The sequence below is a fragment of the Aedes albopictus genome, chromosome 3, assembly GCF_035046485.1.
Source record: "Aedes albopictus strain Foshan chromosome 3, AalbF5, whole genome shotgun sequence".
Taxonomy (NCBI): Eukaryota; Metazoa; Arthropoda; class Insecta; order Diptera; family Culicidae; genus Aedes; species Aedes albopictus.
Window position 1 is genome coordinate 408,501,398 of NC_085138.1, and position 13,823 is coordinate 408,515,220.

Sequence of the window (13,823 nt, forward strand, 5' to 3'; positions counted from 1 at the left end):
AAAAAATTGTTAATCTTGGAGCACTTCTGACATCTCAAGCAACATTTTGATAATCGATTAGTCGTGTAGCGGTTTAAAAATCGTCATAAAACCTAATATCATGAAATTGGTTTGTAAAGGTTCTATGATCCTCTTCTAGTATATTTGACTAAAAAACCTTACTAGGGATGCGACTATGATGTTTCCCGTGAAGTGAAAAGGTGTATTTCAGTTGCAAATACGGATTACGGAACCAGGTTAGGTCCTGTAACTTGCAAACACAAATGAATTTAGTTCTATAAAAGACGCTGATTCTGACGGTTGCCCTCTACGGTCACAAGGAGTGGATGTTAATGGAGGAAGACCGAAAAGCTTTCGTAGTTTTCGAGCGCAAAGTGCTGCGGACAATTCTCGGTGGGAAACAAGAAATCGAAGTGTGGCGCAGACTCATGAATCACGCATTGTACCAAGTCATCTGTTGATGTTCGGGATGGATTTTTACTATTTTCGGAAAAAGGGGGAGGGGCGCCTAGTATACGGAACATCGGTAATGGGAGAGGTTTAGCCCCCAAAATACCACCCTTGGACACAGATTTGTCGCAGAGGTTCAGAGACGAAGCACAAGGCGAGTTGAACAGGAACTACAAAGGGTAATGAAGATTATGAAACTAATTGGTGGTTCGAACAAGAATTGTCACAACCCGAGTTGCTATTCATCGTAGTGGGCTAGGTGGGTCGATTAAGGGTAGGACAATTTTTGGTCCCTTCGCAGAGTGCCGGAGTGGATACGCACAGAAAGGGGCCGAGTGGAATGGACACGACTCCTACGTACAGCATAGGACACTCAGGCCTTAGTCTGACTGGTAAGGTACGTAGTTATGTACGAACTTCGTACTACGAAGCATGGATTTTTTTGCTCCAAATAGTATGCAAAAATGCCGCTGGGCGGATATAGGTTAATGAATCATTGCATGGTCCTTTGGTGGGGAGACCGAGAGATAAACTGTTCGTTACAGTACATAATTACCTATTCTTCCAACACTGCAAGACAGTTGCTTTCATCACCTGAAACAACCAAATCCCATTTTGCGGATCGGGTGAAAAAGAGTTTTCGCTACCACTAAAAAGCATCCCGCCGAGTTAACGTTGACATGGGACAACGAGTGTCATCCACAATACTGTCCCCATCATCAACCCCGTTCTCCTCCAAATAGGCACCTTTCCACCCGCGCATTACCCGGGTAGAGGTGAATAACAAAACAATTAATGAAGAATAACATATTTTGTCATCAATCCTAATTTGGAGTTCTTTAGATTTTTATGAATAGTTTAGGATGACAAATAAATAACAAAACATGCTATAATTGTGAAACTTGTATTTTGAAAGTTATTATTGAATAGTATAATAACATAATAATAACAAATATTACTATCATACTATCAGCCATAATATCAAAACAATAACATAATTTACCCTATTTAAATACCATCAGATGAAAATATATTATTATTTTGACATTCTTTTTGCTATTATTTTGTTAATACAATGGCAAAATCTGCTATCCTTTAGTTGTTATGCCATATAAATTTAGTTATTATTTTTGATATTTTAACTCTTATTTCATACAAATCAATAGCAAATTTTGCGATTCAAGCATTCTATTTTAATGGTAGGATTTGCCCTTCGTTTGCGATTTCATTTTACCCGGGTATACAGTCCCGGGAAGCGACCTGACAGCTGACAGGTGAAATGTTTCCATTCCACTCCGTGCACACGTTCTAAATTTTCATTTTATTCAAAGAACCGCCATTCCGGCTGTGGCTGCACCATTCCGCGAGAGCTAATGGGTTCGTAAATGCTTTCACCACGGTCGTCGTCGTCGTCTCTGATCGTCGGCTGTCAGAAACGCGAAACATGCCCCATGTCCCATTCCATTGGCTACTGCTGCTGCTACTCAAACCGAGAGAAACGAGTTGTCAGACGATGATGATCGTTGTTTACAATGTGTGAAAGCTGACAAATGGGTGCTTAGGAATTCGGAACAACCCTCTCTCGCGTCGCGTTGCTCGTGGTTGGTTTTAGTAGCAGAAATATTTGAAACTCTTTCGGGTTTGCCTTCTCATGAGTGACTTCATGGCTATTTTGGACGGTGGGTGAGATGATTGACGCACTATTTGGTCGCTTTTCATCATGTGTCAGTTTGACCATTTGGTTTGCGAATCCATCGGTGATAAGTTTTGGGCATGTCCCAGATAAAGAAAAAAAAAAACTCTAACCAAATTCCTTTCATTTATCTTGCCTCTTTGCCACACGTTGATTTATCCGACATAAGTGACGCCCATCCGTGCTGCTGGCGACAGTTTTTTCCCCGATAGGTTACTTTTTACCATTTTGATCTATTAGGTCAGAGGTTTTCAGATCTTTTTGTGTAGTGGTGCACTTTTTGGTATACGTCTTGGGCGACCATTATAAAACACCTCCTTCAACAGAGGCTGGCGTTTGGGAAGTCATCTGCGTTTCATGGTTCACCTCTAACTCATGGCTGCTCACTTATCACTACTAACTTCTCACAGCTTGACATTCCTTACCTTCTCTCTGCTTACATCTTATTCCTTACTCTACACTATTCACTTTTTGCTCATTTCTCACTCTTCACTCTGCCCTTTCGGTGTGTAATTGATTACTTTAAACTCACTCCTCACGCCTCACTGACTATTCTTCACCATTCCGCACTCCTTATTGCTGATTCTTCACTGCTTACTCACCATTTATCAATTCTCATGTCTCACATTTCACTTCTCATTCCTCACTACTCATTTCCTATTCAATTCTATTCGCTGCTCATACCACACCCTTTCCATTTTTCTTTTCTCACTTCTCACTTCACTCTCTCTTCACTGCAGTCATCAAACGATGTGGAACTGGGTGAGATCATTTCTGTTTTTTTCTTTACATCCTAGATGGAGCTGGGGTAATTTCGTCAATGTGTTTTCATGAGGACTCCTGGAGTCTGGTAGTATCTGCAAATGAGTCATGTAGCTCTGTTGCTGACCTAATATTGAAGCAATAAAAATGCTAGAAGAAAGTAATTGCACAAAAATCATTGAGCATAATGAAAATATTTGTCCAAATTACCTCAACAGCCGTCGATCATAATTCGAATATAGCTATCTAAGCTTGAAGTTTATTCTCCGTATACTCTAAGTTCAATACTGTGAGAAGCGCGCGACTATTTCCGTGGGTCGGTCGGTTTCTCGGTAGAGAGATGCGGACGCGAATATTGAATGCGGAATCAGAAGCGTGCGATAACTTTCGTGGGAAAGTCAAGTTTCACGGTTAAGTAAACAATCAATGCGGTGACGCGTTTAATATTAAACGATCGTTGACGTATGTGCATTACTCTTACTATCGCGACCAAATAAATCATAATCGGGATGAAGATCGTGTTGTGTATTTTAGTGGATCTTATCACCTACCAAAGGTGGCTCCAAGATCCACACCTTACCCTACCCTACTAACAAATACTCCTTCCCGTGACAACTGTGGGGATGCTGTGGATTCCACGGTTTCTAGTAATAACGGTTGTCGAACTAACATTCCTTCCCTTTCCCGATGACCGCAAGGACGTGTCCGGCGCAGTTATTGACTTTAAAATATTGAACTTTCGAATTGTGCTCAATGTGTAGCTAGTCCCAAGCACCATTCAATGGTTCTCTGTGCAGCTTCGATAGTTCTGGTTAATCACAGAGTAGCAACTACGATGTGTACGGTTATCTTTGTTTTGCTTTGCTTTCTCACTTCACTCTCCCTTCACTGATATTTATGGCCATTCACCTCACTCAGTGGCCGATCAGAACTTCTCACTTATTCCTCCTCAATTTTCACTCTTCATGGAATTAATTAACTATGAACTAACCACTTCTCACTCCTCACTGTTCACTGTTCAAGACTCAGTAACCACTAGTCACTCTAACTATTCACTCCCTAATCCACACCAATCCCTTCTCACATATCACTGTTTCGCACTCCTCACTGCAGCGCACTTCTTTCTTCTTACTTTTCACTGTTCACTCACTATCGACTCCCTCACTATTTACAGTTCATTTTTCTTTTCTCATGCCAAACTCCTCCTCACTACTCACGTTCAAATTTCTGCCCACTCATCGCTCCTCATTACGCCACACACTTCACTAATCACTTCTCACAGCTTACTCAAACATCTCACGCTTAACTGCTCACTACACATTCTACACAGCTTATATCTCACCTCACTGTTTATTGCTCACGTTTTATTCATCACTTCTCATCAAAACTCAAAATTCCTAACTTTTTAAGCATTATTCTAGAAAAATAACATCGCTGTGGTAACTCTGCTATATAAAGATGCAAGATCCCGTCGTAATCTATTCATGCAGAATCACGGCAGTTGTAAGACAAAACAAAACGAACATTGGATAGTTTATACTGAAAAATTGAACACAGAACAGTTATGACGATAACACCTGACATGGGACAAATTGACGTCATGTTGTTATGGTTGATTTTCTGAACGAAGTATATTAACCAATAGCGGTTTCTGAAAGTATAAGTGAAATTAATTCATTTAGCAATAAAAAGTCAAAATCATCGATATGTTACATAGGACAACCATGCTGCAAACAGCAGAAATGAGCTGTAGAGAGTGAAATAACTAATAGCTAACTGGAATGAATGAGTAGTAAAAAGTGAGGAGTGAGGAGCGTGATGAAGTGATGAGTGAGAAGTGACAGTGACGAGTGAGCTGTGAAGAGTAAGGGGTTAAGGGTAAAAGAGTAGTAATCTGGAATGAGTACACCCGATTATTTTTTGCACCGGTCTGGTTTTTGCTATAACTCAGTAATTTTTCAACCAATTCTCATGAAATTTTGTTCACATGTAGCCACGATTAGTACTATCAGTGTACGTACACTGTACAGTCAGGTTTTTATTTACGCGGGGGATACGTACCGCGTAAAAAAAACTCAGTTCAAAATTCAAAAAACCGCGTAAAAAAGTCTCACCATTTCTCGACGAATCATGCAAAAATAAGTCGATGAAATTTTTATTTGTATGGATTATTAACCGCGTAAAAAAAGACAAAACTTCATGAGATTTAGGTAGTTCAAAATAGACTGAGTTATATATAACGAACCATGCAAAAAAAAAATATCGGGTGTAATATATTCAAAAGATAAGAGTGAGTGTGACTCAGTGAGAAGTGAGGAATCAGAAGTAAGTACTGGTCGTATTTGATTGTCGAAGGTTTTTTTTTTGTAATTTTGATTATTATTTCTTTAAATTGTAACATTTCGCTTGTTATTTTTAAATTGGATTTCCTACTGAATTTTATCCAAGAGTTCTGTAGCCCTCCTGGAGTTTATTCTAAAAAATCATCTAAAAACTCACCTTAGGAGTTCAATATGGCAATCCCCCAGGAGGTTTTCTGGGAATCTTACAGGATTTCCTTGAGAAACCCCTAGATCAAATTCCCGAATTACTCTTAAGAGAAAACTGTAAGAGGAATTCCAGGTAAATTTCTTGTAGGAGTCCGTGAACTGAACTTTTCAAGGAATTGTTGGAGAAATCCTGTGAAGCAATCCTGGTGGAATCCATAGAACAAATTTCTGGTAGAATCCCCAGAACGAACTCCCATACAAAACTTCTACGATAATCTTCATGACAAGTTTTTCCAACCTCCGGTGAAGTTTTTAGACGAATCCACTGCTCCGGAATACACGACCTGAAAACCCCTGCGGAACAAAGTGTGCCACCAACTGCCGCAAAAAAACACCTTCAAATTTGCCCAACCAAGACGACTTCATCGCTTACTCAGATTACCGAACGGAGAAGCGGTGACGACGCCTGCTTGGACCAGCCGACCGACGGACGGTCCCACCCAAGCATTAGCGAAAGTGACAACACTTTAGAAGATCTTGACACCCCGATTGCCGACGGCGGGGCTGCGCGTTGCGTTGTTTCTCTCTTGGCAGTGGTATGGATGGATGCAGAGTGGATTTTCTATTTTTTATGCGAAATTGCCTGATTGTCCGGCTGCTGCTGCTGCTCCTGCTGCAGACAAGCCTACTTAGAACTAAAAAAAGTTCGAATCCGAAACGAGGGGATTGATTAATGGATTGGCCGGTGCGGTGAAAGTGAACCGCCTTTTTCTTGAAGTGATGGATTTTTTTTTCTCGTTGCTCCAGTTGGGCTGGATTTCCGGAATGGTTACCCGAAAGGTTGATCAATCTGAGCATTCTGCTTGTTGGCGGATTGTGGGGACGAATCTTCCGGTCATCAGGTTCTGTTCTGACTGACGGCGATAATGATGATGCATGGTTGTTATCTATGGTATAGGCAGGATTGAGGGCCGAATTGAGGCAAATTTCAGTAATGTTGTTAGATGCTGAAGTGTCGTGTCAGATAAGTTTTTTTGGCGAATATAATGGTTTTCTCCTTCTAGTAGACTCAATGAATTAGGTATTATTTTAATATATTGAAAAACATTTAAATAATCGTTTCAAATATTTCCTGGCTGTGGCAAATTGACATCAAATTTATCAGTAGACTAGCTGTCCCGGCAAACTTTGCCTTGCCAAATTTTGGCTTTTTGATAATTTTCAAGGTCTTACAACATGGCACTCTAGATTGGTTTCATTTCGATCATGTTGATTTTCTTCCCCGATCATAACAAATCAGTACTTTCTAAATTTTCTTATTTTTCAGTTTTTTTTCGTAACTTTTTTTACTTATAAACACAGTCACCATGAATACGAATCAAACCATGCATGAGTCATCCCGATCGGTTCAGCCGTTCTTGAGTTTTGTTGCCTCAAAGGAACTCCAAACTCATTTTTATATATATATAGATGGGCTGAAAAATAATAAATCAACAACCTAGAAGGATCATCCAAGTTCCTACATCATGCTTTCCTAGGTCGACAAAATGACGAAAGTCATAAGCTAAGGGTCTCTAGTTAGCCTGGCGGTTAAGGCTATGGATCGCTTTTAGGGTATTTACGGTGGTACTGGATGTACCACCCAACCATAGGAAGTCACCTAGGGACCCGTCGGCATAGAGACCTATTTGCCTACTGGATAGCGCCAGGAAGCTGTTGGAACAGATCATTCTGTCGAGGCTGACGGTCTTCACCGAGAGGTCGGATGAATCTGAGCTCACGATCGGCTTTCGGAAGCATCGATCGACGTTGGACGTTGATAAGGTTGTATCCAAAATGGCCAAGATAGCGCTCCAAAAAAAGTGAAGGGGAATCCACAATTGCATGTTCGTGAAGAATGCGTTAAACAGCGTCAACTGGACCGCTACCGAGTCTGCCACACACACCACATAAGAGACCCGGATGACCAATGCCGCATACTGGAGAACTACAGTATCAGTAGGTCGGCTCCCTTGTCGGCTCCAGAGGCACGTTCTCCTCCATTTGGGATGCAAAAATCTACAGTATAGGGTGCTAATCTACGTCCCATAGCAGAGGATGAAAAGTGATTCGAGCGACGCAATAAAAAAGGCGCTAGACGGACTGCCAGAACATCGTTTACACGTGTTGAAATGGCAGAAAGACTGGGATTTCTTCATCAAAGGTACAGGGGATAGACAAAATTATCGGGACAGGCAAAATTTTCACTTTTTAAAAAATGTTCAGTTGGCTGTAACTTTTCGAAAAGTGCATCGAATATTCTCAAATTTTTACTGTAAGTTCATCAACTAGTTGTGTATCAGTGGTACAAATTTGGGAAAGATTGGGCCATTTTTCACGAAGTTATAAAGATTCTTGAAAAAGGTAAAATTATCCGATAGCCAACTTTGAGCTACTATATCTCCGGATTCAATGAACCGATTGCAATGAAATTTTGACCATTTATGACTTATATAATGAACTTTGGAAAACATTTGACTTAACTTAAAATTTTCAACAAGAGAAAAAGTTATATTGTTTTTTTTTTCACGATTTTTTTCAAATTTGTCTATTTTTAATATGTATTCCATTACTTTTTCAATTTGTTGGCGGCTATGTTGTTACTTTCCTTCAAAACACATTCATAGATATGTCAATTAGAGGGAAGTTAAATGAGCTATAATTTGCATCTTGAATTTTGAAACGATGTAGAAGTTTTGGATAATTTGGTGTTTTATTAGAAAAAATAATCTAATCGTTGTAATTTTCTTCCGTGTTAAAAATTTTAAGTTAAGTCAACGGTTTTCATAGCTCATTATAGAAGCCATAAATGGCCAAAATTCCATTGCATTCGGTTCTTTGAATCTGCAGCTCAACGTTGGCTATCGAATAATTTCACCTTTTCCAAGAATCTTTATAACTTCGTGAAGAATGGCCCGATTTTTCCCAAATTTGGACCACTGATACACAACTAGTTGATGAACTTACAGCAAAAATTTGAGAATATTTGATGCACTTTTCAAAAAATTACAGCCAGTTGAACATTTTTTGAAAAGTGAAAATTTTGCCTGTCCCTATCATTTTGTCTATCCCCTGTATATGGACTCAGGCCCATATCGAGCGTGTCTAATTGAACGAGCATGCCTCATAGATCGGTGAGCTTTACATAATTTCTGTCCGGAGTGCGCAAACTTCGACGAGACTGCGAAGCATGTGCTCTTTGTATGTCCACGCTTCGTGGAGCAAAAGTCGAGTATGCTAGAGGTAGGGAATCGCGCCACTTGGGCGGTGGCTTCTATTTTCGTCTGTTTTCGGCTATAACTCAGTCAAATTTGAACCAATTGAAACAATTTTTGGAATGCGGTGAGATAGGTATAGTATCTACCCGTGTACAACATTTCAAGCCAATTGGTTCAAAATTGACTGAGTTATAGCGGAAAACAGACGAAAATAGAAGCCACCGCCCAAGTGGCGCGATACCCTATGTGACAGAATTATCACGCTTGACAACATTTTTGAAAAGATGAGTACAGGGCGGACAAGTGGGATTCCATTACTTCCACGGTCTCCCGAGTCTTCCCGAGAGAAAATGACGGGCTGACCAACAGATAGTTGAGTTTTCCGCCCATCCCCTTACAGAGACAGGACAACTTTAGGCGGTAGTTGGCGAAACGCTTACCAACAGAGAGTATTCATTCATAGACGTTCCCCCACAATACCATCCTCCCTACTCGAAATCATCTCGAACGGGCGTACCGTGAAGATAAGGAAAAGAGTGAATGAGGTTTCAGTGAGTCGAACTGGCAAAGTTTTTCAATATCAGTCTTGTCGGGTGACTACTGATATTGCACCATGGTCACTATCACTCCAGGTCGTTCAATGTCGATACGACAATGACTGGCAATGACTTGATATTGACCCGCACTCTAGATCACAATCATTGCAACTGATGTGATATTTTAGTGGTTTTCACCAAAATTCAAACTTTTTTGTGACCAACATGCAAAACATGTTATTTTGTACCACATATTAAAATATGATCTTGGTAAATCTTTGTTTAGATTTTTAAACGAATTTTAAAGATGGCCTATCAGTGATATCCACACACCATCACAGTCAGCCCAGTTCCGATGGAACAAGGAAAGTGACGGTGACTCAACCGAGCGCACGCTGATTTCGATCGCAGGCGGTCTATCAAATTCAGCGATTTCCTTACCATTGACAGTGACAGAGTGCAACTCTGATTGCCTCATTCTTTAGATAGAGTTACATATTTCAGAGGTATTTCATGAGTCTCTGAAATCAGCTAAGATTTCCTGAAACCAACTACAGCGCTCGTGAAAACTTCCTAAATTCCCCCTCATACCCTATCAGGTAACCATAGAAGGCTGTCAAGAATGGTCATCAAACCACCTCTATCACACAGATTGTATTGTCACGTTTACTAATTGTCAACTCAATTTGATTTTTTTTTAAGCAGGTTGTTTTTTGGGGCCATGTACAAATTACGTCACGCTTTTAGGGTAAGGGGGTTTTGCATAATGTGACGACTCATACAAAAAATGTGAGGTCCCATATATAAGAGAGAGGGGGGGGAGTTGAAAAAGGTTAATTTTTGCTTGACATACATAATTCGTGCATCACCTCTTTCCAGTAACTGTTGTTGTTTAGCGATCGAGCCGATCAAGCAGCTAAAATTTCCATTGGACAATTTTATTTCTTTTCGCCAAATGCTGTTCTTTCTGGAATTTTTGGTGGGGCGATCAAACTGTGAATTCTGTAGGAGATATCCTCTTCTTTTGATACATAATACAGATAGCAGATGTTTATCCTGAAACAAAATTAATTTCAACTGTAGAAACCAAATACGTTGCTCACTACTTAGATCTATACAACGAATTGTTGCAGTAATTACTATTTGACAGGGATTAGTTGTGGTTGTCATTTGCACTCAAGCAACATGAATGCGATCGTGGTGCCATCTCTGAATAGTTGCCAGTTAGGTTTAATTATCAAAATGATGTTCGAAAGGGTTAACACACATTTCGTATGCTAGCATAAATGTTTGTTATCTGTGATAACACTAGTTTACAGCATTTTTGAACTCGGTAAGCTGATGATCGTTTTTGGTGTAGAATCATGCCCTGAGTTCGAAAACGCGAAGGAAAAAAATGCAGTAGAGCGGAATATTGTTCGACTTTCCATACAAGGTTGATGATTTGAAATCGATTTTTGTTCTATTTTTAAGCAAAGTCGCTCTCTTCACACATCTCATTCTCCGTAATCAATGCTCCGATTGAGCTGACTCGTCTACATATGATATGTCAAATAAACGTTGAGAAAGAATTGTTTTTTTTTCTTATTGAAAAAAAAATCATTACTTCATATATTTTTGGAAATCAGAATTATTGCTTCTTCCAATCATAGGCTTTTTTCTAACTCTACCATTACGGAACTAGTATACGCGTTGAAATTGCGAATATTTTAGTCACGGATTTTCCCTTCTTTGAATCATAGGATGTTCTTTCGAGTTACACTGATATTTAAACAGAGGTTTGTTCGCTTTTCGACCAAGCAGTCTTCGACCAAATAGCATTCGGCCAATAGCCGGAACCGAAAAAAAAACAGATTTTATGACGCCACCAAAGTTTTGAACTTTAGTTCGTACAAAAACGTCATAAATACCGGGACGTTATGGCCTCTGCACTATTGTGTAGTTTTTTGGTGGTCTTACTGCTAACTTCATAGGAGATTTATTCTCTTTTTCATAACAGGGTGGCCGCTAATACACGCTGTCGAGATTAAGCCTTTTTCTAGGATCTTTCGAGGTGTTCGATCCGATTGATCTAACATAGAAGCAAGCCAATCGGTCAAATGCCCATTCGGTCTCACGACCCATCCTGGGGAGAACTTTATCAGAATAAATATGTAAGTGGTTCCAATATTTTCAGCACAAAATTTGCCTTCTTAATAAGTAGGTTGTTGTTTATGTTCAATTTGATTGGAAGCTTTCCTTTTTCAATCCAATATCGTGAGTTTCATTTTTAAGGCACTTAGGGCTTATCCAAAAAAAATTGCTTCGGCTCTATGAACTAAAAGGATGACCCTTGTTTTACTAACTTATCAGCCTTTTGATTTCCTTCTATTCCGTGACGTCCAGGAACCCAATACAGATTAGCCTTAACCTGCGACAGGACAATTGCTGCAGTTGCTTCGAGAATTCCAAAACTAATTTTGAAGTATACACTTTGAACTTCAAAGCGTTCAACGCTGCTTTGCTATTCGAACATAAACAAATATTAGCATTCTTGTAGAGTCTTTTAAGACATATTTCGGCACATTCCAAAATAGCATAAACTTCAGTCTTGAACACTGTAGACCACCATCCACAGTGACATAGAAACGTTGACACAACGGCCAATTATTCCAGCCCCTACCAAATTGTCTTGAGCCGACTACTCATCAACTTTTACGGGTAACGAATTTCATTCGTTCCAATAAATCTGAAGGTTACTCCATTGGTGTAGCACTTCTTGACATATAAAAAGCATTCGATAGTGTTTGGCACGAAGGCTTGATCGTAAAATTGAAACATTTTAATTTTCCACTATATATTATTAAAACTATTCAAAACTATTTATCGGATCGAACACTTCAGGTAAACTATCAAAATTCAAAGTCAGATAGATTACCTGTAAGAGCTGGTGTCCCACAAGGCAGCATACTGGGACCAATCTTATACAATATCTTTACCTCCGACTTACCTGATTTGCCACAGGGATGTCAAAAATCGTTATTTGCAGATGACACAGGTATCTCAGCCAAAGGGCAAAATTTGCGTGTCATTTGTAGTAGATTGCAAAAAAGTTTAGATATTGTTTTTTCTTATTTGCAAAAATGGAAGATTTCTCCAAATGCTTCCAAAACTCAACTTATCATATTCCCACATAAGCCAAGAGCTCTTTATGTGAAACCCTCAAGTAGACATGTTGTCACTATGAGGGGAACTCCAATAAATTGGTCGGAAGAAGATAAGTATACATACATTTATTTGTTCAACATCATTAAGACAAGACATAATCAACAATAGTACGCCACAATACTCGGTTTGTGGCTGCCGCTCTCCATCCTCGGTCGCGCCCGATGCTCGCCAAGTCACGCTCCACCTGGTCCGCCCATCGTGCTCTCTGCGCTCCACGCCTTCTTGTGCCAACCGGATCAGTTGCAAACACCAGATTTGCAGGGTTGTTGTCCGGCATTCTTGCAACATGTCCTGCCCATCGTATCCTTCCGGCTTTGGCCACTTTCTGGATGCTGGGTTCGCCGTAAAGTGCAGCGAGCTCGTGGTTCATTCTTCTCCGCCACACACCGTTCTCCTGCACACCGCCGAAGATCGTTCTTAGCACGCGTCGCTCGAAAACTCCGAGTGCTTGCAGGTCCTCCTCGAGCATGGTCCATGTCTCGTGCCCGTAGATGATCACCGGTCTTATTAGCGTTTTGTACATGGTGCATTTGGTGCGTGGGTGAATCTTTTTCGACCGCAGTTTCTTCTGGAGCCCGTAGTAGGCCCGACTTCCGCTGATGATGCACCTCCGAATTTCACGGCTCACGTTGTTCTCAGCCATCAGTAAGGATCCGAGGTAGACGAATTCCTCCACCACCTCGAAAGTATCCCCGTCTATCGTAACATTACTACCCAGACGGATCCGGTCGTTTTCGGTTCCGCCTACCAGCATGTATGTACTTTGGTTTTGAGGCATTCACCACCAGTCCGACCTTTGCTGCTTCGCGTTTCAGGCGGGTGTACAGTTCTGCCACCGTTCCAAATGTTCTGGCAATAATGTCCATGTCGTCCGCAAAGCACACAAATTGACCGGATTTTGTGAAAATCGTTCCCCGGCTGTTGAGCCCGGCTCGTCGCATAACACCTTCCAGAGCGATGTTGAAGAGTAGGCATGAGAGTCCATCACCTTGTCGCAGTCCCCGGCGAGATACGAATGAGCTGGATAGTTCACCCGAAACCCTTACGCAGTTTTGCATACCGTCCATCGTTGCTTTAATCAGTCTAGTCAGCTTCCCAGGAAAGCCGTTTTCGTCCATGATTCTCCATAGCTCTGCGCGGTCGATACTGTCGTATGCCGCTTTGAAGTCGATGAACAGGTGATGCGTTGGGACCTGGTATTCACGGCAATTTCTGGAGGATTTGGCGTACGGTAAAGATTTGGTCCGTTGTCGACCGACCGTCGATGAAGCCAGCCTGATAACTTCCCACGAACTCATTCGTTTTAGGTGACAGACGGAAGATGATCTGTGTGGTACCTTGTGGTATGCACATAATAAATTATTGTATTACTCTATTACGTTTAGCGTGTATGTTTACATTGAGTATCTGTCATATGTGGATATGTTGT

General features: G+C 40.7%; 1 protein-coding gene across 1 annotated transcript in view; it reads right to left on the reverse strand.

The window, feature by feature from the left end:
- LOC134291990 (uncharacterized) overlaps positions 1-13,583 on the reverse strand; it is a 272,183-nt gene extending 258,600 nt beyond the window's left edge. The window contains exon 1 of the mRNA XM_062860584.1: positions 12,454-13,583. Coding sequence (XP_062716568.1) covers positions 12,477-13,172 — 696 coding nt within the window. The 5' untranslated portion in view covers positions 13,173-13,583 and the 3' untranslated portion in view covers positions 12,454-12,476. The remainder of the gene's footprint in view (positions 1-12,453) is intronic.
- Positions 13,584-13,823: the final 240 nt, after the last annotated feature.